Source organism: Argiope bruennichi, chromosome 3, assembly GCF_947563725.1.
Source record: "Argiope bruennichi chromosome 3, qqArgBrue1.1, whole genome shotgun sequence".
In the NCBI taxonomy this organism is placed as follows: Eukaryota; Metazoa; Arthropoda; class Arachnida; order Araneae; family Araneidae; genus Argiope; species Argiope bruennichi.
Genome location: NC_079153.1, coordinates 53628924 through 53640803, shown reverse-complemented (window position 1 = coordinate 53640803; position 11880 = coordinate 53628924). Strand labels below are relative to the sequence as shown.

The window sequence follows — 11880 nt, the reverse complement described above, 5'->3', positions numbered from 1 at the left end:
GGTCATTCGTCTTTTCCGTGACTCATGTAGAAAAGAAACACTCCAGCAAAGACCAAAACTAGATCTGTACCCGACGATAAGACACGATTAAACGAATTGAGGCAATAAATTTCATCAGGTAAAAGTTTTCTTTTACTGTTAAATATTTTGATTTATACACGCAGTTATTGTATTTAATGTTCTGCATGAGTGAAATATATTGCATAAATAATCTAAAAACTTCTTACACAACAGGAACTTACTTGGGTAAAAATGACTTTCACGTTAAATCATTTCTTAATTAATGGCTGAAACAAATAACGTATTAGGTTTTTGAAATTGTGAGATTGAGATTACCATTCAACTGCACTGTTTTGTCTCTTACGACAAAACGTACGCCTTCCAATCTACGTTATTACACAAACAATTTTTTAAAGTGAACTTCCTTTATTGTAAATTGAATACTTGAATTGAATTGTTATTATTAAATTGACATTCGTTACCAAAAGGATATTCAAAAACATGTTTACGGAATGCAAGGTCATTACTAATATTGCTTATGATCGATTCAATTAGTACTTATTTTCTTATTCCATTTCTTGTTATTTCGTATTAGTATTCATTTCTTATTTCAGTAGAAATATATATTTTTAATTAAAACACAATTTCTTTAAATTGTCCATATTTGTAAAAATATATATGATTATCGATTCATTTTGTTATGTTTTGAAAGTCAGATTCGGCTCTCATCAAAGACTTTAAAGAAGGTTCAAGCATTCAGTCCGAAACATTCTAATGTGACAATATTGTAGGATTGATTTCTCTGTTATTATTTTTTTTAATTAATTATACAACAGCGATAACGTTTGCATAGTAAAATGTTAGTACTTCCTTGCCAAAGTGCGCTAATTTTCACTGTTTTAATTACAACATTAAAGTATTGTTCTAAAATTTAAAAAAAATTAAGTTAATTAAAAAAATGGACATGACTGAAAAATTTATTTATAAGCACATTATCGCACACAGATTAAAACATTAGAATTTCGATTATTTTGGATCGAGAATTTTAGAAAAACCCTTTTTAATGAACACCTACTACTCAAGAAGAAATTACGTATTAAACTGTTAATTCTAGACCTAACAGTATGCCTTGCTGTCTATTTTGAACAATTCTCTTATCACTCATACCACCATGTTTCAATATTCAGATAAAATGCCACCTTATAAAAATTATAAACATAAGAATCAAATTTATACAGTTTTTAAACTATGAATCCATTCATGAAATTGGCACTTATAGTTCTCTCTCCTTTATTATTATTATTTCGGAAATATTCATTATATTTTCATATTCTTATATCACTTGGAATTTATAGACGGCTAATTGATATGCCCAGCATTTCTCGGAATTAAAATAGTTTTCTTTTTGTATAATATTTTTAAGATAAAGCTAATATTGTATAAAATATTATAATACATACAATTCTTTTACCACATCACACCATTTGAATGACTATTCTTGTGCTTTTGTTCCTTGAATCGACTTAAAGATAAATGGAATACCAATTCTTTCTTTCTTTTTCTTCCAATTCTTTTAAGCACAGCTAAATAAATCACTTTAAACCAACAAAAGATATGGTACAATAATTTCAAAAAATGGTGGTACAGAAAAATCAGAACCTTATTGTTACCGTATTTTAAAATCTACTGCGATAAATTTTAAAAGTATTAAAAACAATTGAAGAAAACATTGCGCATAAAAGAATTAGATATCAGTGGGAAAGTAAAATTTTGAAATTTAAGATGGTGTAAAAATATTTCTTTTAAGTTAATCGACTCCAAAATTACTTCAGGAAAACGCCAAAATGTTGGTTATCATCTCATTAATTGAATATTTAATTATTTTTTGCTCTTTGAAATGTTGATATATTTTAAGATAAGAGAAAGAATACTAAGTGAGCAAACTTTCATTGAAATTGCCCTTGTCATTTAGGAGTAAATGCGAAACCCGAGACGGATACAGACCAACATTTTATGGAGTAGAGGTCATGTTCAAGAATATAGTCTTTGATGCAGAAATCTTCTGGAGGGAATCGGAGGTCAATAAAAAGCATCAGATTTGTCTGGAATAAAGTATGTGAGATTAAATTGTATAATTATATGCTGAATAACCTTATTTTAAATGTAAAATCATAACTAATATTCAAATTTTTGTAATTAATTTCATAAGAAATAAAAGTGATAGCACAAATCTATATGTGCAAATAAATGTGTTAGTGCTTAAAACTTCCATGATTGCCAGTTGTAAGCATTAAAGTTACCTCAAGCATCCACCACATAATACTCATATTATATAAATATTACCAAATTTTTAATATACTCTATATAACATAAAATATATTTTTATAGACTTGCCATCTTGACTGTATCAGATTGTATTGTGTGCAAGACTTCATAACAGTAACTTTAATGAACAATCCATTCGCCATAGACAACTTCCGTTTAACGAAGATTTTTTTAAAATTTATTATTATTGGACTTGCAAGACCGCAGAAAAATAGATTATAAACAAGCCAATTCATTTGATTTTTTGACCTTAATTTCGATCAAAGGTTTTTTTAAATCAATTATATATATAGCCTGATCAGCAGCTATATATATAATTGATTTGATATATGTGTTATTCTCACGGCATCATTTCTTTGAGACTACAAAATAATTTCTAAGGTTGCGGGGGGGGAGGTAGGATCATGACCTATATAACCTTATTCTTACATCTGCCGCTGTGTGGAACACACATATAAAGCAGCAATGATTTATTTAAATTAAAAACCACCTTCCGTGCCTGATTTCGAGGTAGCACCTTATAGATAAAGTACTAAAGTCATCAAAAATTATTTTGCAAATCTTCTGTTGCAATTTGGGTTAATAAAGAAAATTTTACTCTCCTATTTATATATTCTCTCTCTTAACAAGACATCTGGCCTCACTATAAATTAATAAAATCATATTGAGATGAAAATACTTCTGAAATTGTTACTAAATCCAAATCGTAAAAATATGAAGAGCGCATAAAAATATTCTAAGTAAACTGAAACTTTAACCAAATTTATATTATATTTGAATTCCTGCATTTTAATATTTATTGTCAGTTAGTTAACTTAATGCATTATTTTAGAGCCTTTTTCCGAAATCTGATAAAAAATATTTCTATATATTAGTGCATTAACTTAAAAGCGAACTTTAAAAAACTTTAATTGACAGAAAATAATAACAATGGGTCTTTAATATGTTTTATAATTCATTATTATTTGTAACCAATGCTTACCCAATTCATTATTACATCATGCATTTAGTACTGAATCAAATTTAAATAAAAATAATGGATGAATTTAAAGTAAAGACATAAAAATCAATAACAATCTTAATTTTTAGAAACATGAAAGTTTTTAAAAACTATTGAAATTAAATATCAACAAGTAAAAAAAAAAGCTTTATATTCATACATCAAAGTCACTACAAAGAGTATATTCTATCATGTGCAATGCGAAATTGGCGCAAAATGTGCTATGCGAAATTGGTTTGGGATTTACACCCCAAAAGTCCGCATTTTGCACATGTTATTGAATTTATTATTCAAACTTTCAAGAAATAATCAATATGTAAATAAAACTCAACACCAGAAAAACTACCACAAGTGAGCACTAATAGTGTTTTATTAGCTTTATAAAAATAGTTTTCCTAACAGGTTTTTTTTCTTTTCACTCTGGACAATGATTAAATTCACATTGTTTGTGTAAAATATGATAAACATAAAAGGCTTAAAAATACAGGAAAGACTCAGTAGATGATTATATTTGCCTCCCAATAGACGAGTATGTTCACAATTACAGAAGTAACAATTCTAAGCGGAAGCAACAAACATTACAAATAATTTAAGGCACCAGAACCTTTTTTTTTTTTTTAAATTTTTTTCACACTAGAGCACATTTATTCCAATTTTCATCTAAAAACCTTACAAATAAAACTTGCGATCGACTTCGAGGTAAAGATATGCGCTACCGCCGCAAATTTTTAATTTGTTCGAGCCAGAGAGCCGAGAATTCCTTTTTGTCTCTTGTGGATATCCTTTCCTATACAGACCCGAGGTTATGAGAAATTAAACTAAATCTTATGATTTCGATGAATAATTTGCATGAAAATGTATGAAAACGCACTTTTTCTATAAATGGTATCAAATCTATGAAAATTTTTAATTAATTCAACATATATTTCTGTAACATTAAAGAATTCTCAGATTTTTTAAAAAAAATTTAAGCTCATAAGCATTATTACCAAAAGAGATAGAACTTTGAAGCGGGGAATATAGCTTGAGTAGAAATTTTGAGTTATCAAAAACATGCTTATGCACAAATTTATTGATTCTATTGGTTTAGAAATGTCGATAGCATCAAAATGACTAAATTTCTTGTGAGAAAAACGGACTAGTTTCTCAGCAAAATATATAAGGAAGCAAATTCAAGATCTCCAGCTCTACTTCCAAAACTTTGATCGATTCTTGAAAGACAGCAAATAATGAGCTATGATATCCATTTCAAATAACACGAGCATTCATATAATATGAACCATCTTTTTTTCCCTATATCATCATCCACTCGACATCCTCGGCTCACTCTCTTGGCCATCATCTATAACACCAACACGATGAAGAAACAATTTACGGTCAGCACACAGAATCGTAAGTGGACGAATCTTCGCCCCCGAAGTCCGATGTCACATATCCATCGTCGTCTAGGATTTCAGTGCTTATGGATGATCGTCCCCAGCTGGCTCTTTGAGCGTACCCCCTCGCGTCCCTCACTCTTTCATACAAATGGAAGTCCGAAGTGGAAGGTGGGAGTCTGTCCCTGCGAATGCCGCTGTCGTCGCTGCCACTGGCGTTGTTGCTGTTGTTTCGGTGCAGGCCTCCTTTCCAACTTTGGTGAAGGAGTCGCAGGCGTTTGAAAAGCCTAGAAGATGCAGAGGATTTGGTGGAGGACATGGACTTGACGGTAGACGACCTGCAAAAGGAATTTCAAAAGGTATATTAATCATATATCTGAGATTCAATGAGATTTATCCTTTTTAAAAAATATATATATATTTGCCAAAAGCGGCTTAGTGTCAAGAATGAAATTAGAGTCAGAATACTTCATTGCAATGTACCATAAAAAAAGAAATAACAGTTTGGAATATTTTTATTCGGATGTTGTATAATGGAATTAGATATTCCTCAAATTAATATTTTTTGGAAGCCACAGGAAATATATTTGACACAAAATTCATCAGTTTCATAGTCCACAATAAGGTATTTTACTTCTCTGATTAGAACTTCTATCAAAACTTCAAATATCAAAAATATTAATAAATAGAATTGACCATATCTTGTGATTTAAATAATCAAATTATCAACTTATTTTTAATTCGAGATAGTACCAGATTATAATTTGGTGTTGAAAGAAAGATTGGCATAAGTTCTCGATAGAAAAGTTGGATAGAAAAAAAATCTAACTTTTTTTAAACACAAAAAGTGTTTTGATTTGTTAATGAAGAAACAATATAGACAAATTAATTTTATTTCATAACCTAAATTAATTTCTTTCTTGGTCAATCGATCTCAATCCCAAAAAATAACTTAATATACTATTACTTGAAAAAAAAAAGGGCCATTAACCCTTTAAAAGGCCATCTTTTTCTAGTTATGTTATATTAAAATATATTTAGAATTGAGATGGAATTAAAAAAAGTGATTCATTTAGCTTATTAGATAAATTTACTTTGATTAATTAAGTTGGTTAATTGATAATTAAGACACACCACTTGATGCCATATAAGGAATTGAAGAATTTACTTTTCTGTCCAATTGAACTTATGCCAACCTACATAATTTCATACAAAGATTGATGAATTATATGGAAATTAACACTCAAATTTAATAACAATACTAGGCCCAGATCAATGACGGAGCGATGAAAAAATATTTTAGTAGGGAAACAGAATTCAATCATCTAATTGTACAAAATCATTAGCATTGTAATAGATGATTAAATTTTGACTTTTATTTTCTGTTTATTTTACAGATGGTACTGAAGACTTTACTGAAAATTGGAAAGTGGATGATGAATGTTGGTATCTAATACTAATTAGAAAGTTCAAACCGTCAAAAAGAGTTTAATTCGGCAAATTCTGCATATTTGCAAATCGATGGCAATATATGAGATAAGTTAATTTTTCTTATAATTGCAATAGTTTTCAATGTAAATTTCACTGATACACTCAATTCACAAATAGAGTTGTGAGATTGTTTAATGTTGATCTGGCTTGTTTGAAAATGGTAAAATACAAAGAGCTCTCCTTTTTGTAACCCCTCTTTATAAAAGGGAGATCTAAAATGGATGTTCAGAAAAATTCTTTTTAAAATTTTCCATTAAATAACTTTCGTTTATATCAATGAAGTCAGGTATGTACAACAATATACACGAAGATTTATAAATCGATTAAAACTATAAAATGCAAAAATTACATTCTAAAAACTATAAATAGAAAAGGTAAAAAAAGTATCAAACCAACAAAAACTAATTTGCTATGAACAATGGCTAACAAGAAATTAAATTTACTGAAAATATTTATAAAAAATGCTAACCAACCAAATAAACAAGCCAATAAACGGTGAGCTACGCAATCTTGTTAAATGGTCTGACAACGGTGCTTAAAACTAAAACATGCAATTACAGCTCCATTTCCGTGTAGACAATAGACTCCGTTTATTTCACTCTTATCATTAAACAAATGGAGAATCTGTTTAGCGGTGTTAAAGAATGATGGTAGGTGAATAACAAAATACGCTAAGATAATACAAGCTGTAGATATTTTGTATAAGAAAATTTCTGTAAAGGATTGCAGTTGGATTCACACAACTATTGCAATATTTTATCACATTCTCATCTAAAAAGCAATGCTTTTAAAATTGCTAAATATTTTTGCAAGTAGTACTGGGATTTTTTTTAAATTCCTTTCATAGAATAAACAAATACAACAGATTAAATTATCTGAACTTTAAAAAACTCTGCCAAAACATTGAATATTAAAACAACTAAATTTTGAAAATTTTATCACTGATATTGATTTTAGAGGAAAATACATAAAATTTTGAATTTGTTCCAACATTATATGAATATATATGGCATCACAAAACAAGGCTGCACTAGAATATAAATAAATTCGGGGAGTTGTTCTCATTTGATATATTTCTGAAAATGACGATTTAAAATTTTCTGCAATTTGTACAGGCAGAAACTGGAGAATGAAATTCAAAAGTCATTTTTAAAATACTCCACGTCATTTGTCTCAAGAGCTATGATGAAGTGTGACAAAATGATTGGATAAAAGCCCTTTTGTAATTGATAGACAGTAGTTTACATTATTAAGAACACGGAATTCTACGAAGTACAGCCAAAGAAAACCTAGAAAAAACGTCACAGAATCGCCATTATTTGTTATCAAGGAAGAACAAAGTCACAACAATAATCCTTCTTATATTTTCTTTTGCAATAACCAAATGGAATATTGGTATTCAACCGTATGCTGGGAGCTTCACCAATGAGGTTTGTATGCAAAAAGCTTAGCTGTACGTGTATCATCGAAATATTATAACACCAAAATGAAATATTTGCTCACATGTCACTGGAAATCGTTTTTTTTTAGTTGATGTTTCCAGATTTTATTAGCAAAGTGATTAACACGTTGCCACACACCTTTAATTTGACGATCGGGCTAAGAAACACTTTTTTATTGTTCATGATTGAAATATGAACTTGAGCGTCAGTATGTTTGGAAGAGAAAATTATCACATTTAATCACAGTTTTTGCGTGAAAACTCTTCAGTGTAACAGTCATTTGCTCATAACGACATTTTTTTTCTCTCTTTCCAGAGCAAATGACGGCTATAGCCGTTAGTTGCCGACATATCGCCAAAAATTGGACGGCTTAGCAATGTGTTAAAGAAGGTTGATCTGGGTGGAACAGTGAAAGTTATTATTATTAATGTTAAATGATAAATATGAACCAGGCGAAATGGTAAGTATAGTAGAAAGGAAGGTATCTATTCTAATAGCCGCACTAACTCGTTTATTGTCCTAAAAGATACCTTAACGTTAATTTATATAGAGAAGTCAATCTAGATTCAAATGCTCTTTCAACATCTTTACATAGATGTACAGAGTGTTTACGTTATTTTACCAATAAATTGTGCTAGATCATACATAGCTCGATGAAAAAAGAACTTCGCGCATGAAAAAATACTGAACAAAATTTTCAAAAAAATACAAAATTTTCTGATTTCAGCATGTCAGGAATGCTTAAGATAGACGTATTGCTGTATTCAACCCATCCCTCTGCAATTCTTCGAACTGTCTTAGAATAATAATGAGCTTTTCTGCTAACTGAGTTCATAAATACTAGAATTTTGAGCATGAGTATATAGTTGTTAAAAAGTATTCGCATTCTCGAGATTAAACTCACATTTTTTTTTTTTTTTTTTTTTTTAATCTTTCCGTTCGTGAAGTTTCAAGACAGAAAATCGATCATTAACAAACCATCCACGGGATCAAAACACCACAATTTATTTCAAATTTTTTTCCGCAAACTGCTATTTTACATTTAAGAAAATTTCGTAAATCATCTATCTTCTTAAATAACATTCAGGGAAGGTATGAATTTATTTAAACTATTGAAATATTTATTTAAATTTGAATGACTGTATTTAAACTATAAAGTCATAGCTTTTAATGTAATCCATAAAAGAAATTTAATTTCTGCACTATCTGTCTTACGTTTTGATGAAAAATGTCGACAAGAACTGATTCTTGAAGGAATGGTTTATGGTGGTTGAGGTTAGCATTCCAGTCCTTGATGAATGACGCATTCCTCCATGTACTCAGATTAATAAAAAGAATACTGATAAGCATAATTAATGAAAAAAATAAGAACCAAGGTTAGTTTTCGTTTAGAATACAACAATTATTTAAGCTGACTCAAGTTGTGATTCTTAAGACGATCCTATTAAAATGAGCACACTTTTGTTTAGACGAATTTAGGATAATCTCTTGACCTAAAATACTACCATTTGTTGTCTCATATTGAAAGATTAAAATGCACAATTTAGAAAATTAGTTTTTCGTGATGTTATTCTAACAACATTAAAAAAAAACAAATATTTAATAGATTTCTAAACATTATGAAATGAATCATAAAGAAGTAGCGCATGGATATAAAAATGTTTAATGGAAATGTTTTTAGATTTTCCAATTGAATATTTTGAATACAGTATTGGACATATAAAGTACTTTCGTATAAAATTATCCATAGGCATCTTAACAATCCAAAATTGGTAGAAACAGATAATGATCTTTTTAACAGCTATTCGGCACTAGAAAATTATTGCGAAACAGTGAATGTCAATAGCTTAGTACAAAGTACTTACCTCACAGCAGAATCTTCATCTTCGTAAGTATCGCCGCTAGAACCGCCACCATTTTGAGAAGACTTCATTGTCGGTACAACATGATGAGCTACTTTGATCTGCTGTCGCCAGCTCTCGCCCCGTTCGCTACAATACCTAAAAAGATATATAATATTTTCGAATCCTGTCGGCTAAATAATATGAAACATTTTTGGTTTAAGTAGAATGCAGGTTCGAAGCAGTGAAGAGACTTGGTAGTTTTAATTTCGTTTTATTCTCCCTTTAATATCCATCTCAGGAAAGCAATTTATTTACAAGCAGACGCATCGCGACACAAAAGCAGAAGTAAGAAGAAGCGAAAAGGGACGAAACAAATGATCACTAGTCTTATATAACATAGGATTTCTGGCTACGCGCCAGTTCAATACACGTGGTGATCTTTGACACCTTTTCAAGGGCACCAAAGTATCACTTTCATTTGAAACGTAGTTCTGATGGCGCATTATTTTTTGCAGAGGAATTAATTAAAGCGAAAGTGGAATTGGATCACGAAATAAGAGAGTATTTTACTATAGTCTAAATTAAGAGTTTAAAATATCATTATATATATATGAACGAAACCTATTTCTTGAAAGTTTAAAAAAATCGAGGAAAGGAAATTTTAATGAAGTATTTTAGTTAGAGATACAAACCGCAATTAATGCGAGCAAACTTGTTTGCAAAAATATTCATTTGGTCCTTTTCACATTGATATTACTTATAAAATCTTGAAATAAAATTATGCATAAAATTTTAATTTTATTGCCGTTTTATAAGAAAATTTGACTTACTCCTGAAATTTTTTCTAAAAATATTTGTTGATTAAAAATTGAAATAGCAAATTTAAAGCACTTATCATATAGAATTAATTACAAGTCTCTTAATTCACAAACTAACTTCATAAATATTGCATTTTTGAGTATACAATTTCTAAAAGCTATTTTTATCCATTATTACTAACTATGCTTAATATTTTCAATTTTTTCAACGACGTTAAGATTAAAATTGGGCGCTTTCCATAGGGTTTAAAAAACAGTTGTGCTAAATAATAATGCTAAATGTAATCTTCTGCAGTTCGTTTCAGTAAAACTCATTTTCACTAAAAATTCTAAAAAATAAAGCAGCAATAATGAAAATTACGAAATTGACTCCGTGAATTCCATAAATTATAGGATTACGTCCGATAATGGGAGGCTGATTTTATCAAATATTTTACAAATAATCGACAAATATGATAGAAGAATTTTTATATTTTTCTTCATATCAGATATACTTACCGAAGCATTCGGTTGAATGCCTTTGAAAGTCTAGCTTTTTGGTCATCTAATGGCCTTAAGAAACTGAATTCACTTCCTGTATCGACCTCCAAAAGAGTAGGCTCTCCACCTCCTAGACCACCTTTCAGGGCACATGCCAGAATGACATGCCTCTCTTCTGACCATTCCAGCCTCAGAAGACCGGTAAAGGGACATCGAGCGCTTCTGGGTCTGTCACCACTGACGACCCTCACTGTCAACGGAAGGTTGGCCACGGCCAACAACTGGGACAGTCTGTAGACATGGCTGATGCTACGGGTTCTCCGTCCAGCAACTGAAAAGAACTTTCCAGGCGTTGGGAATGGAAGAAACAGGAGGTCTCCTTGCCGATCAACTACCTTGGCATAGCGCAGAGGTTTGGAATGCTTCGAAGAATAAGTAGTGTCTTCGTATGCACCTAGGAACTGCAGCACTTCGCCAGCTTTTATCTGAAAAGTGGATTATTAACCATTTAAAATTGTTACTAGACATTTTTAAAATAAGGCTAAATTTATGAATGATTGAGATAATCCTATTGAAATAAATAGATATTCTGATTACAAAAGAACATTAAATTTTTATTTTATAAATTTTTTATAAAATCAAAATTATGTGAATTAAATAGTAATTTAGTGTGAAAGGTTAAAGCTATCAGTGATATTTGTTAATGTTTGTAAGAAGCCAGGAAAATATAATCTCGTGAGGGCTAAACAACAGTGTTGGGCATCGTCTTCCAAATTAAATTGTAATGAATATTGCAAACAAATTCATCACATATATTATAAGTATTCTCTGTCTCTTTCGATTATTAAGTGCATATTTCGTACAGTGAGACTTGTCATTTCTGGGTATATATATTTTAAGAGGTAGAAATATTTACTTTTATACCTCTCTCCATATTTCTAATTATTGCTTTATACCAGATTTCAGGTCAAATGCAAATTAATTGTACATAAAACCATCAAGGTACAATTCATTCATTAACTCATAAAGTATGATTCCAAAGCGAATGAGCCTGCTAAACAAATACTGATGGCAGATGACATGGATACTTGATTAATGCATATT

At 30.0% G+C, this 11880-nt stretch overlaps 1 protein-coding gene across 1 annotated transcript in view; it reads right to left on the bottom strand.

The window, feature by feature from the left end:
• Positions 1-3677: 3677 nt before the first annotated feature.
• LOC129964052 (uncharacterized) overlaps positions 3678-11880 on the bottom strand; it is a 118114-nt gene continuing 109911 nt past the window's right edge. Inside the window, exons 3-5 of the mRNA XM_056078722.1 lie at positions 10795-11261; positions 9500-9634; positions 3678-5039 (exon numbers count right to left, since the gene is read on the bottom strand). Of these exons, the coding sequence (XP_055934697.1) occupies positions 4703-5039; positions 9500-9634; positions 10795-11261 (939 nt within the window). The 3' untranslated portion in view covers positions 3678-4702. The remainder of the gene's footprint in view (positions 5040-9499; positions 9635-10794; positions 11262-11880) is intronic.